The 14,382-nt window shown below is 41.2% G+C and overlaps 1 protein-coding gene across 1 annotated transcript in view; it reads right to left on the bottom strand.

The window, feature by feature from the left end:
* Positions 1-6,215: 6,215 nt before the first annotated feature.
* The window catches only part of DCXR (dicarbonyl and L-xylulose reductase), a 10,555-nt gene continuing 2,388 nt past the window's right edge, over positions 6,216-14,382 (bottom strand). The window contains exons 4-8 of the mRNA XM_073606708.1: positions 11,333-11,375; positions 10,454-10,553; positions 9,561-9,625; positions 7,241-7,358; positions 6,216-6,583 (exon numbers count right to left, since the gene is read on the bottom strand). Of these exons, the coding sequence (XP_073462809.1) occupies positions 6,480-6,583; positions 7,241-7,358; positions 9,561-9,625; positions 10,454-10,553; positions 11,333-11,375 (430 nt within the window). The 3' untranslated portion in view covers positions 6,216-6,479. The remainder of the gene's footprint in view (positions 6,584-7,240; positions 7,359-9,560; positions 9,626-10,453; positions 10,554-11,332; positions 11,376-14,382) is intronic.

Here is a 14,382-nt window from a genome sequence, read left to right as displayed (position 1 = left end):
CGCATGCTCGGAAGCCAGGACGAGCCAGAAGTGGTCGGTCATGTAAACTAGCGTTCGTAATGGAGAATTCACATTCGTGACACGGCAAATTATGAAATCTCGAAATGCAGCGCACAATTCTCTTCTTCTTTAATGGGATAATAATGAAGCTGGTGATACTGATGGAGTTATTGCAAACAAATTTTCAAAGGCTTTTATTTTCTAGTGATATCAAGAATAATATTATTATGCTTTTTTTTTTTTATTTGGGCAAGTTATCACAACACCATTCTGTAGTTTTTAAGATGAAAGATACAACTATGTTGGTGTCCCCTCGTTCAATTTTTGTATTTTTTTTAAATGTAACTGCCGACTCCCAAACTGTCATTTGAAGTAAAACACATAGCCAAGTATTATTCTACACTATTTTTTTTTGTGCATTAAAAAAAGAAAACAAATAAAATTAGACATGCTATCTGCCAATAGAACTCCAAAATACCAAAAATATACCAAATCAAATCATTACTCAACCAAAAAAATAATGTAAAAGCAATAACTCCAAGGCCAATAATAAATAACACATAAGGGGTTATTTACGAAAGGCAAATCCACTTTGCACTGCAGGTTTTCTTAGAAGTGCAGTCATGGTAAATCTGAGGGGTAGATCTGAAATGAGGGGAAGCTCTGCTGATTTTATCATCCAATCTAAATCGCTGTTTTTTATTTTCCTTGCATGTCCCCCTCGGATCTACAGTGATTTTACTTCCAAGTGCACCTTCAGTGCAAAGTGGATTTTCCTTTAGTAAATAACCCCCATTATCTCCTCCGATTCCACAACATGTCTGGTTGACGAACGAACTGAAAAGCATGAAATGAAAAGCGCAAACTGAAATGCTGGAAAATGAAAAACGCAAAAAGAAAAGTGTGAATCAACACTCGCCAAACTTCTTCTAACACAAAATTAGCAGAAGGAGCCCAAAGTGTGGTGCTAAAGAGCTAAGAAAAAACAACGTACTACGTTCGTAATTGTTGGCCAACAATTGTGTGGCCGTGTGTATGTAAGAAAAGCTTGGGCCAACGCCCTTCGGACAAAAGTCCATGGTTTTGTTGGCCAACAATCAGACTGCAGTGTATAAGGCATAAGGGTGGACAAGAGGAGAAATCTTTGTCAGGGATCCCGCGGTGTCTTCACCTGAGTCAATTTTTTTTTTTTTAAATCGGCTCTTGCTGCTGCCATTTCTGATGAGGGAAACCGGTACTGCGCTTTGTGAATGGTTCGGCAGTAGACCCTTCTGGATGACTTTGCCACAGTGACAAAACCAGGTCCCTGCTCCCTCCTCCCCCCCGCTAAAAGGTGCCAAAAAGGGGCAGCGGAGGAGGCAAATAAGCAGATCGTCCCCCTTCGAGTGGAGCTCTGCTGGGGCTGAAGTTTTTTTTTTTTTATCTTCATGCATTCTATGCATGAAGGTAAAAAATCATCTGTGTGCAGCAGCCCCCCATCCCCCCCCCCAAAAAAAAGAAAAAACTTACCTGAACTCCCTCACGATAGCTTTGGCTGTCCTTGGACTCTCCCTCCTCATTGGCTGAGAAAGTGGAAGGGCTGAGCCGCAGCTCTATGTCTATTATGGATAAATAGACATGAAGGGGAGAGAATTTTTGGGACTTTGAATGAGGCGCGTGAGCATAACCATAGTGTAAATGCATATGCAAGGTAGATATCATAAAAGACAATTTTTAATAAATTATCCATCAACAATGGTAGTCACTATTGAAACATGACAAAAATTCATAGGCTCAGTGCCCACAATAATAATACAGTATACAATAATAGATGAAACCAAAAAACATTTGAATGTGATAAAATCAGAAGGGATTGCAGCACAATATGCTCTACGCGTTTCGTGAAACATCACTTCTTCAGGAGCAGGTGCAATCCAACTATTTTTTATAAAGAAAGTTTGTATTATATATAAATATAAATATCTCTAGCAAGAAAAAAAAAAAATCTATCTGGATAGTAGTACAGTATTAGTCCAGATAAGAGTAATGAAAGAACTTGATTGTGTTGTTACTCACAAAATGGCTTCCATGTCAGACACGACACGGACAGCTAGGGCTCACCAGATAGGCCCACCACGGGAACTGAGGGGGCCATACCAATACACAAGTGCAGTGTAAAGATCATAGAGAAAGTCACAAAATTTCTCTCCTCTTTCTTTGAACCAGGGATGGAGGCACATGTCTATGTAGGCCTCATTTAAAGTCCCAAACTTTTCCTATGCAAACTATTATGGATACATAGAACAGCGGCTCCGGAGTGAGCACGCAGCAATCCCCCAGGGCAAGTGGCCTTCACCGGGGGACACTGCTCAGGGGGGGGGGGGGGGGCCAGGAGCACCGGCGTGGACCCAAAAAGAAGAGGATCGGAGCTGCTCTGTGCAAAACCACTGCACAGAGCAGGTAAGTGCAACATGTTTGTTACAAAGAAAACAAAGCTTTAAATACCACTTTAAAGGGGAACTAAAAGATCAATAATTACCTATCCAACAATTCTGCGCCGGCATCTTCTGCTGAGTGCTGGTCTTCAAGCCCTCTTCGTTGGCCAGCACTTAGAGACCAGCCCTGGCTGAGCTGCGCATTTCACAGCATACTTTGCAGCGCTGGAGAAGACAGCAAGCAGGCCGGTAAGGGGTTTTTATTGCAGAAGAGACCAATCGTTTCTCTTCTGCAATAAAGCCTGCCTGCTTGTTTGTTTGTTTTACAGTGGAAAAAAGCCTCCCCCCCCCCGCTCCTAAACTCTCAATATTTTACAATCGAGATGTCTCTAGAAGGCACTGGTGACGTAGCCTTTCCAGGTGGCATCTTGAAGGCTACGTCATCAAAATGATTTTAACTAAAGGATTGTTGGATGATTTTCATGAAAGGTCCTTTATCGGCCAGCAGTGGTTCAATGGCATTGGCTCCAGAAATAACGATTGGGTGAGAGAGATTGTCTTGTATATGGGAAAGGGAAACGTTTCATCGTGTGTGTACTGAACCAAGGATTGGAAAAGTTGCATTGAAAGCTGCTAATGTCTTATTGCCTATAATCCTCACTGAGACATCTGCCTATGACCAGCCATTGTTCAAACAAAAGAGAATACAGCAAATATCATTTTACCATATACATCTGAACTAATACGCCAGATCTCTTCTTCCATGATAAGGTATGTATCATTAATCATCAAACTGGAAATATTCAATACTGATGGACAGAAGGATAATGTATACCTGAAAGTGCACTTCACTGCCAAATGTACTTTACCCCTTTAGCTCGGGGGTCAGACTTCCATTGATGAGGCGTAATGCAAGTTAATTATTTATATTTAATGCCTAACACTAGTAAAAAAAAAATTAAAGTTTTGGATAGAGTGGGGAAGAGTTGAAGCTAAAAGTTTAACCTGCTAATACTTTGCCTTCCTTTATGATTTTTTTTTAATTTTTTTTTTTTAATAAAATCTTTTCTATTTTCATTACATTTTGGTACCAAAAATGCAGGATGCACTTGGCCGAAAGCTATAGTTTTTAAAATACGAATTATATATTAAAAAAAAATGTGGGTGTGTGTATATATATATTGGACTTTTTAATTAATATGAATTTAAATGAATATGAATTTATTCTCAGCCATTATCAGCACCTTTAGAGCAAGAATAGAAAAAATGTATCCCCTTAAATTCTATTTATGTCTTCACACTGGTCCATTCTGGTGTTAAAAACCCTGCTTGCTGGATTTTTGATCAGTTAAATAATCGCACCATAAGCACACCTTCCCATTGAAATGTATTCAAAAGGCAGCAAGAACGCACCTGTAATATGTTTTTGGGTCACACGACCTAAGAATTAAAAAAAAAAAAACCATAAGCACAGTAAAATCGCCACAAAATCACGTGCGTTTTTGGAGCCATTGTTGGCACCTTTATTCCGATTGGCAAAATGCTGATAACACCATTTTCGGCCACCAAAATTTCGATACATCTCTAATTACATGCCTTATTTGTAACCTTGTGATATAACTGGGTCTCTGTGGCTATGTACGCAATGCAGGCAGATTGTGGCTGGTGGGAGGGGCCAGCCGGGTGCTAAAAAATAGCTTCTGATAACATCACAGCATCTCACCTCTGTACTTCTCCTGAGAACCCTCGGCCCTGCTGCAAGCAGTGGGAGGAGTTATTGAAATCAAGGCATTTTGATATATGCATCTCAAGTAATGGGCGTTTCTAGGCAGAAATCCAGAAAAAAACACATGATACAAATGTTATAAATTGAGTTGCAGTTCAGCGAGTGAAGTAAGTATTTCATCCCCAAGCAAAACATGACTTAGTACTTGGTGGAGAAACCCTTGTTGGTGAGCACAGAGGTGAGATGTTTCTTGTAGTTGGTTACCAGGTTTCCACACATCTCAGGAGGGATTTTGGTCCACTCTTCTCTACAGATCTTCTCTAAATCCTTAATGACCTTAAAGTGCTTCTTCTTGAGCCACTCCTTTGTTGCCTTGGAGGTATGTTTTGGGTCATTGTCATGCCGGAAGACCCATCCATGACCATCTTTAGTGTTCTGGGAAGAAGGTTCTCATCCAAGATTTTACAATACATGGGCCCCTCAATGCGGCAAAGTCGGCCTGTACCTTTAGCACGGAAACAGCCCAAAAGCATCACGATTCCACCTCTGTGCTTGACTGTAGGGATGGTGTTCTTAGGGTCATAGTCAGCATTTTTCTTCCTCCAAACACGATGAGTCGAGTTAATGCCAAAGAGCACAACTTTGGTCTCATCTGACCACAGAACTTTCTCCCAATCCTTCTCTGAATCATTTAGATGTTTATTGGCAAACTTCAGATGGTCCTGTACATGTGCCTTCTTGAGGAGGGGGACCTTCCAGGCGCTGCAGGATTTCAATCCATGGCAGCATATTTTGCCAATGGTTTGTTTGGTGACTGTGGTCCCAACTGCCTTGAGATCAGTTGGGCTCCTCCCGTGTAGTTCTGGGCTGATCCCTCACTTTTCCCATGTTCATTCTTACCCCATGAGGCAAAATATTACATGGAGCTCCAGACCGAGGGCGATTGATTGTTATTTTGTATTTCTTCCATTTACGAATAATCGCTCCAACAGTTGTCTCCTCACCAAGCTTCTTGCTGATGGTCTTGTAGTTTATTCCAGCCTTATGCAGATCTACAAATCTTGTCCCTGACATGGGACAGCTCTTTGGTCTTGCTCACAATGGTGGGTTTGAATGGTGGAAAGAAATTTTGTGGACAGATGTCTTTTATACACATAACAAGTTATCTTTAGGACTAATCTGTATACCACATGAGCACATACTGTAGCCAGTCTGTGGGAGCCAGAATTATTTTTGGTTGGTAGGGACGCAAATACTTATTTTACTCCCTGAACTGCAACTCAATTTATAATGTCTCTGTCATTTAAAATACACCTATAATAAAAATGATAGACCCTTCATTTCTTTGTGAGTGGGCAAACTTACAAAATCTGCAGAGGATCAAATTTCCCCCATCGTATGCGGGCTTGCTCTCGAACCGGCTCTAGACCAGTGGTTCTCAACTCCTGTCCTCAGGACCTACTAACAGGTCAGATTTTAAGTATTACCTTTGAGAGATGCAGACTACAATACTGCAATCACTGAGCAGCAAATGATATCACCTGTGATGTATTTCAGTTATCTTGCAAACCTGGCCTGTTAGTAGGTCCTCAGGACAGGGGTTGAGAACCATTGATCTAAACCAGGGATATGCAATTAGCGTACCTCCAGCTGTTGCAAAACTACAAGTCCCATCATGCCTCTGCCTCTGGGTGTCATGCTTGTGGCTGTCAGAATCTTGCTATGCATCATGGGACTTGTAGTTCTGCAACAGCTGGAGGTCCGCTAATTGCAAATCCCTGATCTAGACACACAGAGCGTTGCTCAGCCTGCCCCCCCCCCCCTCGTCAATTGCTTTGCCTGACAGCAGCGGGAGTCAATGGACACCCTATTCAAAATGAGCAAGAAGCTATTGCCTTGTCCATTTACAATCAGGCTGTTTTATAAGATTGACATGTTTCCGAACCTCTCATAAATCACCAGCAAATAAACCGTCAAAAGAAAATATTTTTAGTGACAGGTCCTCTTTTAAGCACACCTTTGTTATTCCGGACCTCTCCGAGCCAGCAAACCGTGTATAATAATGCAGGCTCAAGCATGTTCTCAGTAATGGTTTATTGATTTTCCTCTAAGGCAGCCAGCGATGAACACACCAAGTTTACAGATCGTCTCATTATACACTCCTGCCATGAGTCTAATCGCTAATCCGCACACCTTCAGGAGCTGAATGGAAGAATAAGCATGCTCTAGTTAAAGCCTTGCAGCTGCAGACCTCTGTAACCTACGGCTTCACGGCCAATTAAAGAGCAGAGATGTTGCAGACTTGTCTACGGTTCAGTGCGTTGGAACCCTCAGACCTCTCAGCTGATCAGGTAGCCCCCATCCACGGGAAGACATGCACCGGTAGTCATCCCACTCTTGTCACTCAGCAGGAAGAGGATGCTATTAACTACATCTTCCACCTCTGAAAATGAAGAAGTAAGATTTAACATTAGCAACGTGCAAGGCAAGGATACATCCCACAGTTCACATCAGTCCCTGTCCCCAAAGGAACATGGACAGGACTGCCATTGGAAATTGTAGGGCCCCACACAGACCAACACCCCCCCCTCCAATTAGGACTCCCACCTCGTCCCTTTAAACCCAAACATATGAATTACACAGGTTCTGAGGCTAATTTAATGCGAATAAGGCACCAAGTGAAATTACCACCTTAATCAGCCACATTAACTACTTGCTGACCGCCCTATAGCAGCTTTACTGCTACAGAACGGCTGATGTGCGCAGGATCACTAAATATATATATATATATATATATATATATATATATATATATATATATATATATATATATATATATATATATATATATATATATATAGCGGAGAGGTTAAAATATCAATTTCATTTGTATTGCGGTCAGTCCTCCCGTCCAGGTGACAACCCTCATTATTTGTACTGTTGTCACCAGGACAGGAATTGATTAGAAGTCTTCTGAAGAAGAACAGAGACACCAATAAAAACACGAGAGAGATTCTGGCTCCTGCACACTTTATTAAAAAAAAAAAAAAAAAAAATGGCTAGAGCTGACTTTAGGTCAACATTAGGACCCAACACTCACCTGCAAAGCGTCCCATGGGAATCCGATTTAGCATTGGCTCAGCCTTCTGGGAATCGCTCCAGTTAGCAAGCCCCATATCAGTCATTACCACTGTGGGGTTCACACAATTGACACGAATCTAAGGAAAAAAAAAAAAAAAAAAAGACGGAGAGCTATGTATCAACCACCCAGAAGCCAACATTTCGGAAAAGGTCTACATCTACTTGAAAATGATATCAGTTTTAAAATCTACATCCAAGGCCAATCCTTTTTTTTTTTTTCTGGTGAATGAAGAGATAGTGTTCCTGCTCTATCCAAAATGGTATCCTGTAGTGACATAGTGGGGGCAGAACCAGCAAGGAGGACCAGGCATTTAACATGGCCAGAATTGTGTTTTTATTTATTTTTTAAATTATATATATATATATATATATATATATATATATATATATATATATATATATATATATATATATATATATATATATATATATATATATATATATATATACACATACACAGACACACACACACACACACAAAACAAATATCGTTATTGCTGCTTCCAATTTGCAGAGTATAACTTAGCACATTGTGATTCAGTTTTTAGTAGACACATATGACTTATTAACAAACAAGACAGAAAAAGAAAGAGAAAGAGAAAAAAAAACAAACAAAAACCCCAAATACAAAAATTTCCCTATGGCATTAGTTAGGTTCTCTCGCTCTCTCCCCCTCCCCTCATATTTGTGTTTTTATTATTATTACTACAGGTAGTTACTGTATATAACACCAACAATCGATGCAGCGCTCACCATACTGTACATTGTTTTTTTTTTTTCAATTCTTATTTTAGATACGGTGATACAGAAACCACAACAACTTTAAATCCACATTGGATATTGTACATACAAGGAGGGCTAGGGAGTCTCCGTATCCCGCACAGTTTTTCCTTTTTTGGATCTCTTTCTCCTGATAATGATACCAAGAGAACAGGAGTCAAGAGTAGAGTAGCAGAGGGGAGAGAAAACAAAAAAAAATAAAAAAATAAAAAAATTTAAAAAAAGGGGGGGGGGGGCCCACCACCGGCCAGTTCCACAATCCATGTCCGGGGGGGGGGGGGGGGAGCCCATCCTCAGGACCCATCTCTTAGGAGAGTTGGATCATCAGCTCGGCATGTTCCTGGGAGTAGAAAAACTTGCGCCAAAAATACCATTCTGTGTGGAACTTCTCCTGGAGGCCCCTTTTCCCGGCCACCAGGTCCTCCATTGCATAGATTTCAGCCACCTTTTTCAGCCAAATTGCCACGCTTGGCGGCTGCGCCTGCTTCGAGTACAGCGGAATGCAACTCTTTGCAGCTGTGAGCAAAAGAGGCAGAATGGACTTCCTATACAATGTATATCTTGCTTGGGATCTTATGGTGATGCAGGAGGAAAAACGCGGAGGTCCGTGGCAGCTCGCGGTCTGTGAATTTCTGCACTATACAGTAAACCTCGGTCCAAAAAGGACACAGGAGGCGACAGGACCAGAAAATGTGTAGGAGAGATCCCGACTCCTCCTTACATCTCCAGCACAGCTCTGAACTTTAAGGAAACATCCTGTGAATCCTCTCCGACATGTAGTACCACCTCGTCAGTACCTTGTAACCAGCTTCCTGGTGTTTAGCACACACTGATATCTTGCTGGTAAAAAGGAAAATTCTCTCCACCTGTCTTCTCTGTGAACTGGATTCCCAAGTCCTGTTCCCACCTAAGTATGTACGGAGGTTTGAAGTTCGGGGTTGGTGTTAGCAATAATTGATATGTCTGGGAAACCAAGTGGCGTGCAGGGGACTGTTCCAAACACAACGCGTTCGAAACCAGTAAGGCTCCTCCCAAAAGGTTCCGGGGAGGGTAGGGAGCCAATGAAGTGAGCTAGCTGTATACTGTACAATCTTATCAGTCCCTGCCCTCCAGTCCCCAAAGAGCTTACATTCCTAAAAAAACTTGTGTACTAATATCACATACATACAAGGGCAAAAGGAGGCAATTACCCTTTGGATTAAGCCAGATACTAAGAAGAACAGGGAGAACATACAAACTCCATGCAGGCAGTGTCCTAGAACTGAGTACCCCCTGTTTCAGTAATGGAAGTGGCGTTAACCACTAAGCCAATGTAGTGCCCCAAAGCACCGTGTCTGCCAATCTATTTAGGAGCTACCGGTGTAGCTCTTAAAAAGAGACAGTGGTACAGGTAAGTAGTACTACTTTTTCTTTCAAAATTTTTAGGAGACAATATATTTATTTTTTTTAAGACCCCTTATAAAAAATAAAATTATAACACAACTATACTTATACACTACCTTTTTTGGACCCAGTTCAAGCGCCATCACCTTTGTGAGCATGTCGAGAGCGCCTTTTGTGGCACCTGTAAATAAAAAAAATATATATATATATATATATATATATATATATATATATATATATATATATACACACACACAGATATACATACATATACACATACATACCGTACATATATACACGATATCAATATATAAAAATAAAAAATGTCATAATTGGGTGAAATCACTCTTAATGTTAAAGTTGACCTCTAAGCAAATCTGAAAAGACACAGTAATGCTGATTTGTAATCAATAATTCAACTTTTTTTATTTAATTTAAATATAAGTAGTATCTGAATTTGACAATATAAGCCTCTAGCAGTTTACTGTACAGCAGAGCTTTAACAGGGGAGGGAGAAGCAGGACAAGGACATTGCAAACAGAAGGAGAGAGTAGAGTTACACCGATAAGAGCTCATTAGTGTTCTGCTTCTCCTCTCACTGTCCATTTATAGAGTCTTATGGAGACCTGGAAGTGGAAGAAGTGTGGCGCCTCTCAACGGGTCATTCACTTTGCTAAATTGGCTGTGCCAGTGCTTTGACCCCCCCCCCCCCCCCACCAGCCATACCTCTGAGAATTGGGCAATAGCCTCCAGAGACCATTTGGGGCATTGATTGTGCAGAATACAGCTACTAAGAGGCCTGAGCACAGGGATATCCTCACCAATGTACTGCTAAATTGAAGGATTGACAGCTGGATTGCTTAACTGTGCTGGGGTCAGTGATCTAGCTGTGTTGCCATGAAGATATTCCTGGATCAGAAAATTGGCTAAACAGAAAAACACATCCTTTGGCATGTAAACCAGTTCACACATATGCTGTATATTTCAATTCTTCATCTGTAGTGCTTACAGTATACTGCATGATCTTGAAGGGCCACCTGAGATGCCTGGCTGGACACGTTGACAATGGCCCCAGGTACTCCGCGCTCAACCATCTGACGCGCCACAATCTGATGGAAAGAATAAGAACATCATTAAATTGTTGGCAGGAGTAAGGTTTGCCAGACGCAAGCCAAGATTGTTGAAGGATACAAATGATTTGGGGGCAACAGTGCTTCAATCTCAGCATGTATGGAGCCCTAACAAGGAGCATAGGGAAACGTGTTTTCGCAGAGGGAAAAAAGTTTCTTGCAATTCCCTTTTCTTGATAGAGCACTGCATGGTACATGCTTGGATCATAAAGGGGAGACTGGGACCACATGGCAGGAGCCGATTATGCCAAATGTTAAAAAAAGATGGAAGATCTTGGGCTCTCTTTCCTCTCTCCCTCCCTTTGCCTATTCCCCCCGCCTGTCCCATACCAGCTTGTTTTCCTCTCCTATTCCCCCCCCCTTCCCCCCTTCCCCCATGGACAGAGAGGGAACCTTTGCAGGAGAGCCCCGTATTTGCACTGCTAATAGTCTCCTCCCGATATTGGCACATAATCCTATCTGAATTACTCTCACCTATAATTTTCTTGAATTACCATGTATACTACCACACCAGTGATAACCATGTGACAAGTAACAATATGCAAGAACTGTATTTAAGAATCTGTCATTGCTTTGTTTGTACCTTTTATAATTTTTTTTAAAAAATAAAATAAAAACCTTGACTGTTAAAAAAAAAATAAAATGAAGGGGAGACTGCCTGACAGCACTGCATATCAGATATGGATATTGGAGTATCATCTGAGTGTCTGATCACTCCTGTACAGATCAGTGTGGCTAAGAGTGTATTTATGACCTACCTGAGATACAAGAATTGCAGCTCTCACATTCACTGCAAAGCTCCTAAACAAAAAGCAAAATGTCAGGTAAAATACAAAAACAGTGATAGCAATAATTCAGGGGCAGACAAATTAAAGTGGTTGTAAAGGCAGATGTTTTTTGTTTTTAACCTCTTAGCTTTCTCCCTCCAAATTGGCTCAGCCATACCACAAGTACATTTTTTTTTTTTTAAACAGATTAGTTAAAACAAAAGTATCTTTAAAAAAAAAACAAAAACAAAAACTGCACTTAGTGCTGGAAAATATATGTGAAACCAAAAGTGTGCAGACCAGTGCACTAAGAGAAACAGTAGCGCTCACAGATATCCCAATACTCAGATATCAAAACTAATATATACCCCTAATGTTTTGTGCCGTTATTTTTACATGAAACATGCAAATCACAGTTATATAAAAAATGTGAAAAGTCCTCACACTAGGGCTGATTTACTAAAAATGGAGAGTGCCAATGGGGATCACGTCAACCTGTGACGAAACGCGTCTGGAGGAGGATACGTGCTGACGTCACCACGCCACTTGACTAGGAGGACGGGGTTTTCTATTGCAGCTGGCCGGCTCTGTATTTTAGCGCTTTTTTACTCTACTGATATGTAAGTGCAATACTTCTTTTCTTAATAAACTATCCCAAACGTTATTACACTATGGTTGGTCTTTCTCTTATACTCTGTTGAGTTACCGAGACATACCGGACATCCACGATCACAGGGGATTGCGGTACACAGACGACTCATCTGGGTATTTCAGTCTGGACGTTCCTGATCAAGCAAAGGCCGTGGCTGGGCTATAGCCATCTGCATGCTTTTGCTTGCCATCTGGTAAGCGAGTTTTCTATTAGGTGGCGGCACTTAAGTTTGGATCAAGCTCACCCGGGTGTTTTGTTATGGACTTTGTCAATGCACACATATTTTGTCATCTATAAGCCATTGCTGGTTTGGATATATATATATATATATATATATATATATATATATATATATATATATATAGCGCAGCTTCTCTCTTCTATTCTATGTTTGTGTTATCCTGCAAATAAGCTGCTGCTGTTTGGATTTTTTAATACATTAATTTTTTAATCATTATGGTTATTTGTATCTTTTTTTTTCTTATATAAATCTACCAACTTCTTCCAAATCTTGGAAGCCGTTTCCTGATGCCACAACAACTCCGTGACTGTTCTTGAATGGCCCAGACAGAGCCCTGACTTAAACTCAATTGAGCATCTCTGGAGAGACCTAAAAATGGCCGTCCACCAACGTTTACCATCCAACCTGACAGAACTGGAGAGGATCTGCAAGGAGGAATGGCAGAGGATCCCCAAATCCAAGTGTGAAAAACTTGTTGCATCTTTCCCAAAAAGACTCATGGCTGTATTAGATCAAAAGGGTGCTTCTACTAAATACTGAGCAAAGGGTCTGAATACTTAGGACCATGTGATATTTCAGTTTTTCTATTTTAATAAATCTGCAAAAATGTCAACAATTCTGTGTTTTTCTGTCCATATGGGGTGCTGTGTGTACATTAATGAGAAAAAAAATGAACTTAAATGATTTTAGCAAATGGCTGCAATATAACAAATAGTGAAAAATGTAAGGGGGTCTGAATACTTTCCGTCCCCACTGTATATCCATGCAGCAGATAATACATCCAGGCAGTAAAGGAAATTCCCTTCCAATGTACTGGAGCCAGACAAAGAGATGGACAATGTCCTCGTTGAGGAGAAAGGCCAAAAGGAGGAAGGCGGCTCAATATTACCTTATCCTTGTGCAAATCAAATCTGGTTCTTTACAAGATAAGGCTGGCAGCTCAAACAAGTCTTGTAGAAGTGATGGCAACAAGGAATAATCTTGTGAGCGAGTGTGGAAAGGTGAATATCCCTAATAGCTCCGAAGAACCAACAGAACCAAATTTAAACCCCATGGAATCATAAGAGGTTTGTACGGGAGGCGCCACATGTGAGACACCCGCTGCAAAAGTCCTAGCCAAACAGGCCAATGATCTTTGGAATAACATCAGAAGGGTCAAGATTTGACCTTTGATGATATTCAAGACCAAACACTGATCTAGAAATTTGATCCGATTGTAAAAAAAGTCAGAATTGATTCCACGGAGTATTTTTTTGGGAGACTTTCTTTAACAATGATCCAGGCTGTCGGTATCAGGTCCTTTAGGAGGGACACTGCAAGCCTCCCCAGAACGGTTGGTGGATCATGAGTGACCAAGGGCAGTGGGGGCCCGCTCCATCTGTGCTTGGAATAGAACATGTTGTACTGTTCAAGCAGGAACACCGAAAGAATGGACAGCGCCAAATTCTAGGGTAGCCCCCTAATCTTTATTCCAGGGGCTTCCAGTTTCGGATTCCAAGGCGGTGCTGAAGGTTAGCTGATCTGGAAAGCTGCCTAGTGAGCCAAGCTCAGCAGTGCGTATCTGGAGGTTTGATTGAAGAAATATTATATTTAAAAAAAAAAAAAAAAAACACACAAAAAAAAAAAAAAAAAAGGACTAGAGAAAAGCTGTCCATCCTCTTACGACACTAGCAAAAAGCTGAAGCATGCTGGGAGTGGGAGGGGTTACACCTAGCTGTCCAACAGCTTTTTTTGTTTGCCAGTGTCCAACTCCTCCTGAAGGTGGCAGTATAACCCAATCATCCTGATCCTGTGTTCCTTAAAGCGTCAGTAATTTTTTCAGCTTTCCATCTATTAAATCTTCTGCCTTTGTTTTAACTTTGGATAGTACAAAAAAAATTAAATTCTGCCAGTATTTACCTTATACAGCCCACTTTCTGTTTCTTGTCTGGTAAAAAGCCTAGGCTTATGACAGCATGCCCAGCTCTCTCACTCTTGTGAGAGTTTGCCAGGAATGGATGGGGGGGGGGGGGGGGGGGAGTCACAAGAGGGCCAATGAGAGCTGCAGAGCTGGAGGTGTGCCTCTGTGTAAATCCAGGAAGTGAACAGGCAGCAGCTTCAGCTGCCCACAGTTAAAATGGTTGCAGCCAGACTCAGTGGAGGGAGATT

Source organism: Aquarana catesbeiana, linkage group LG12 (assembly GCF_042186555.1).
Source record: "Aquarana catesbeiana isolate 2022-GZ linkage group LG12, ASM4218655v1, whole genome shotgun sequence".
NCBI classification, from domain to species: Eukaryota; Metazoa; Chordata; class Amphibia; order Anura; family Ranidae; genus Aquarana; species Aquarana catesbeiana.
This window is presented reverse-complemented; position numbering and strand designations above follow the sequence as displayed.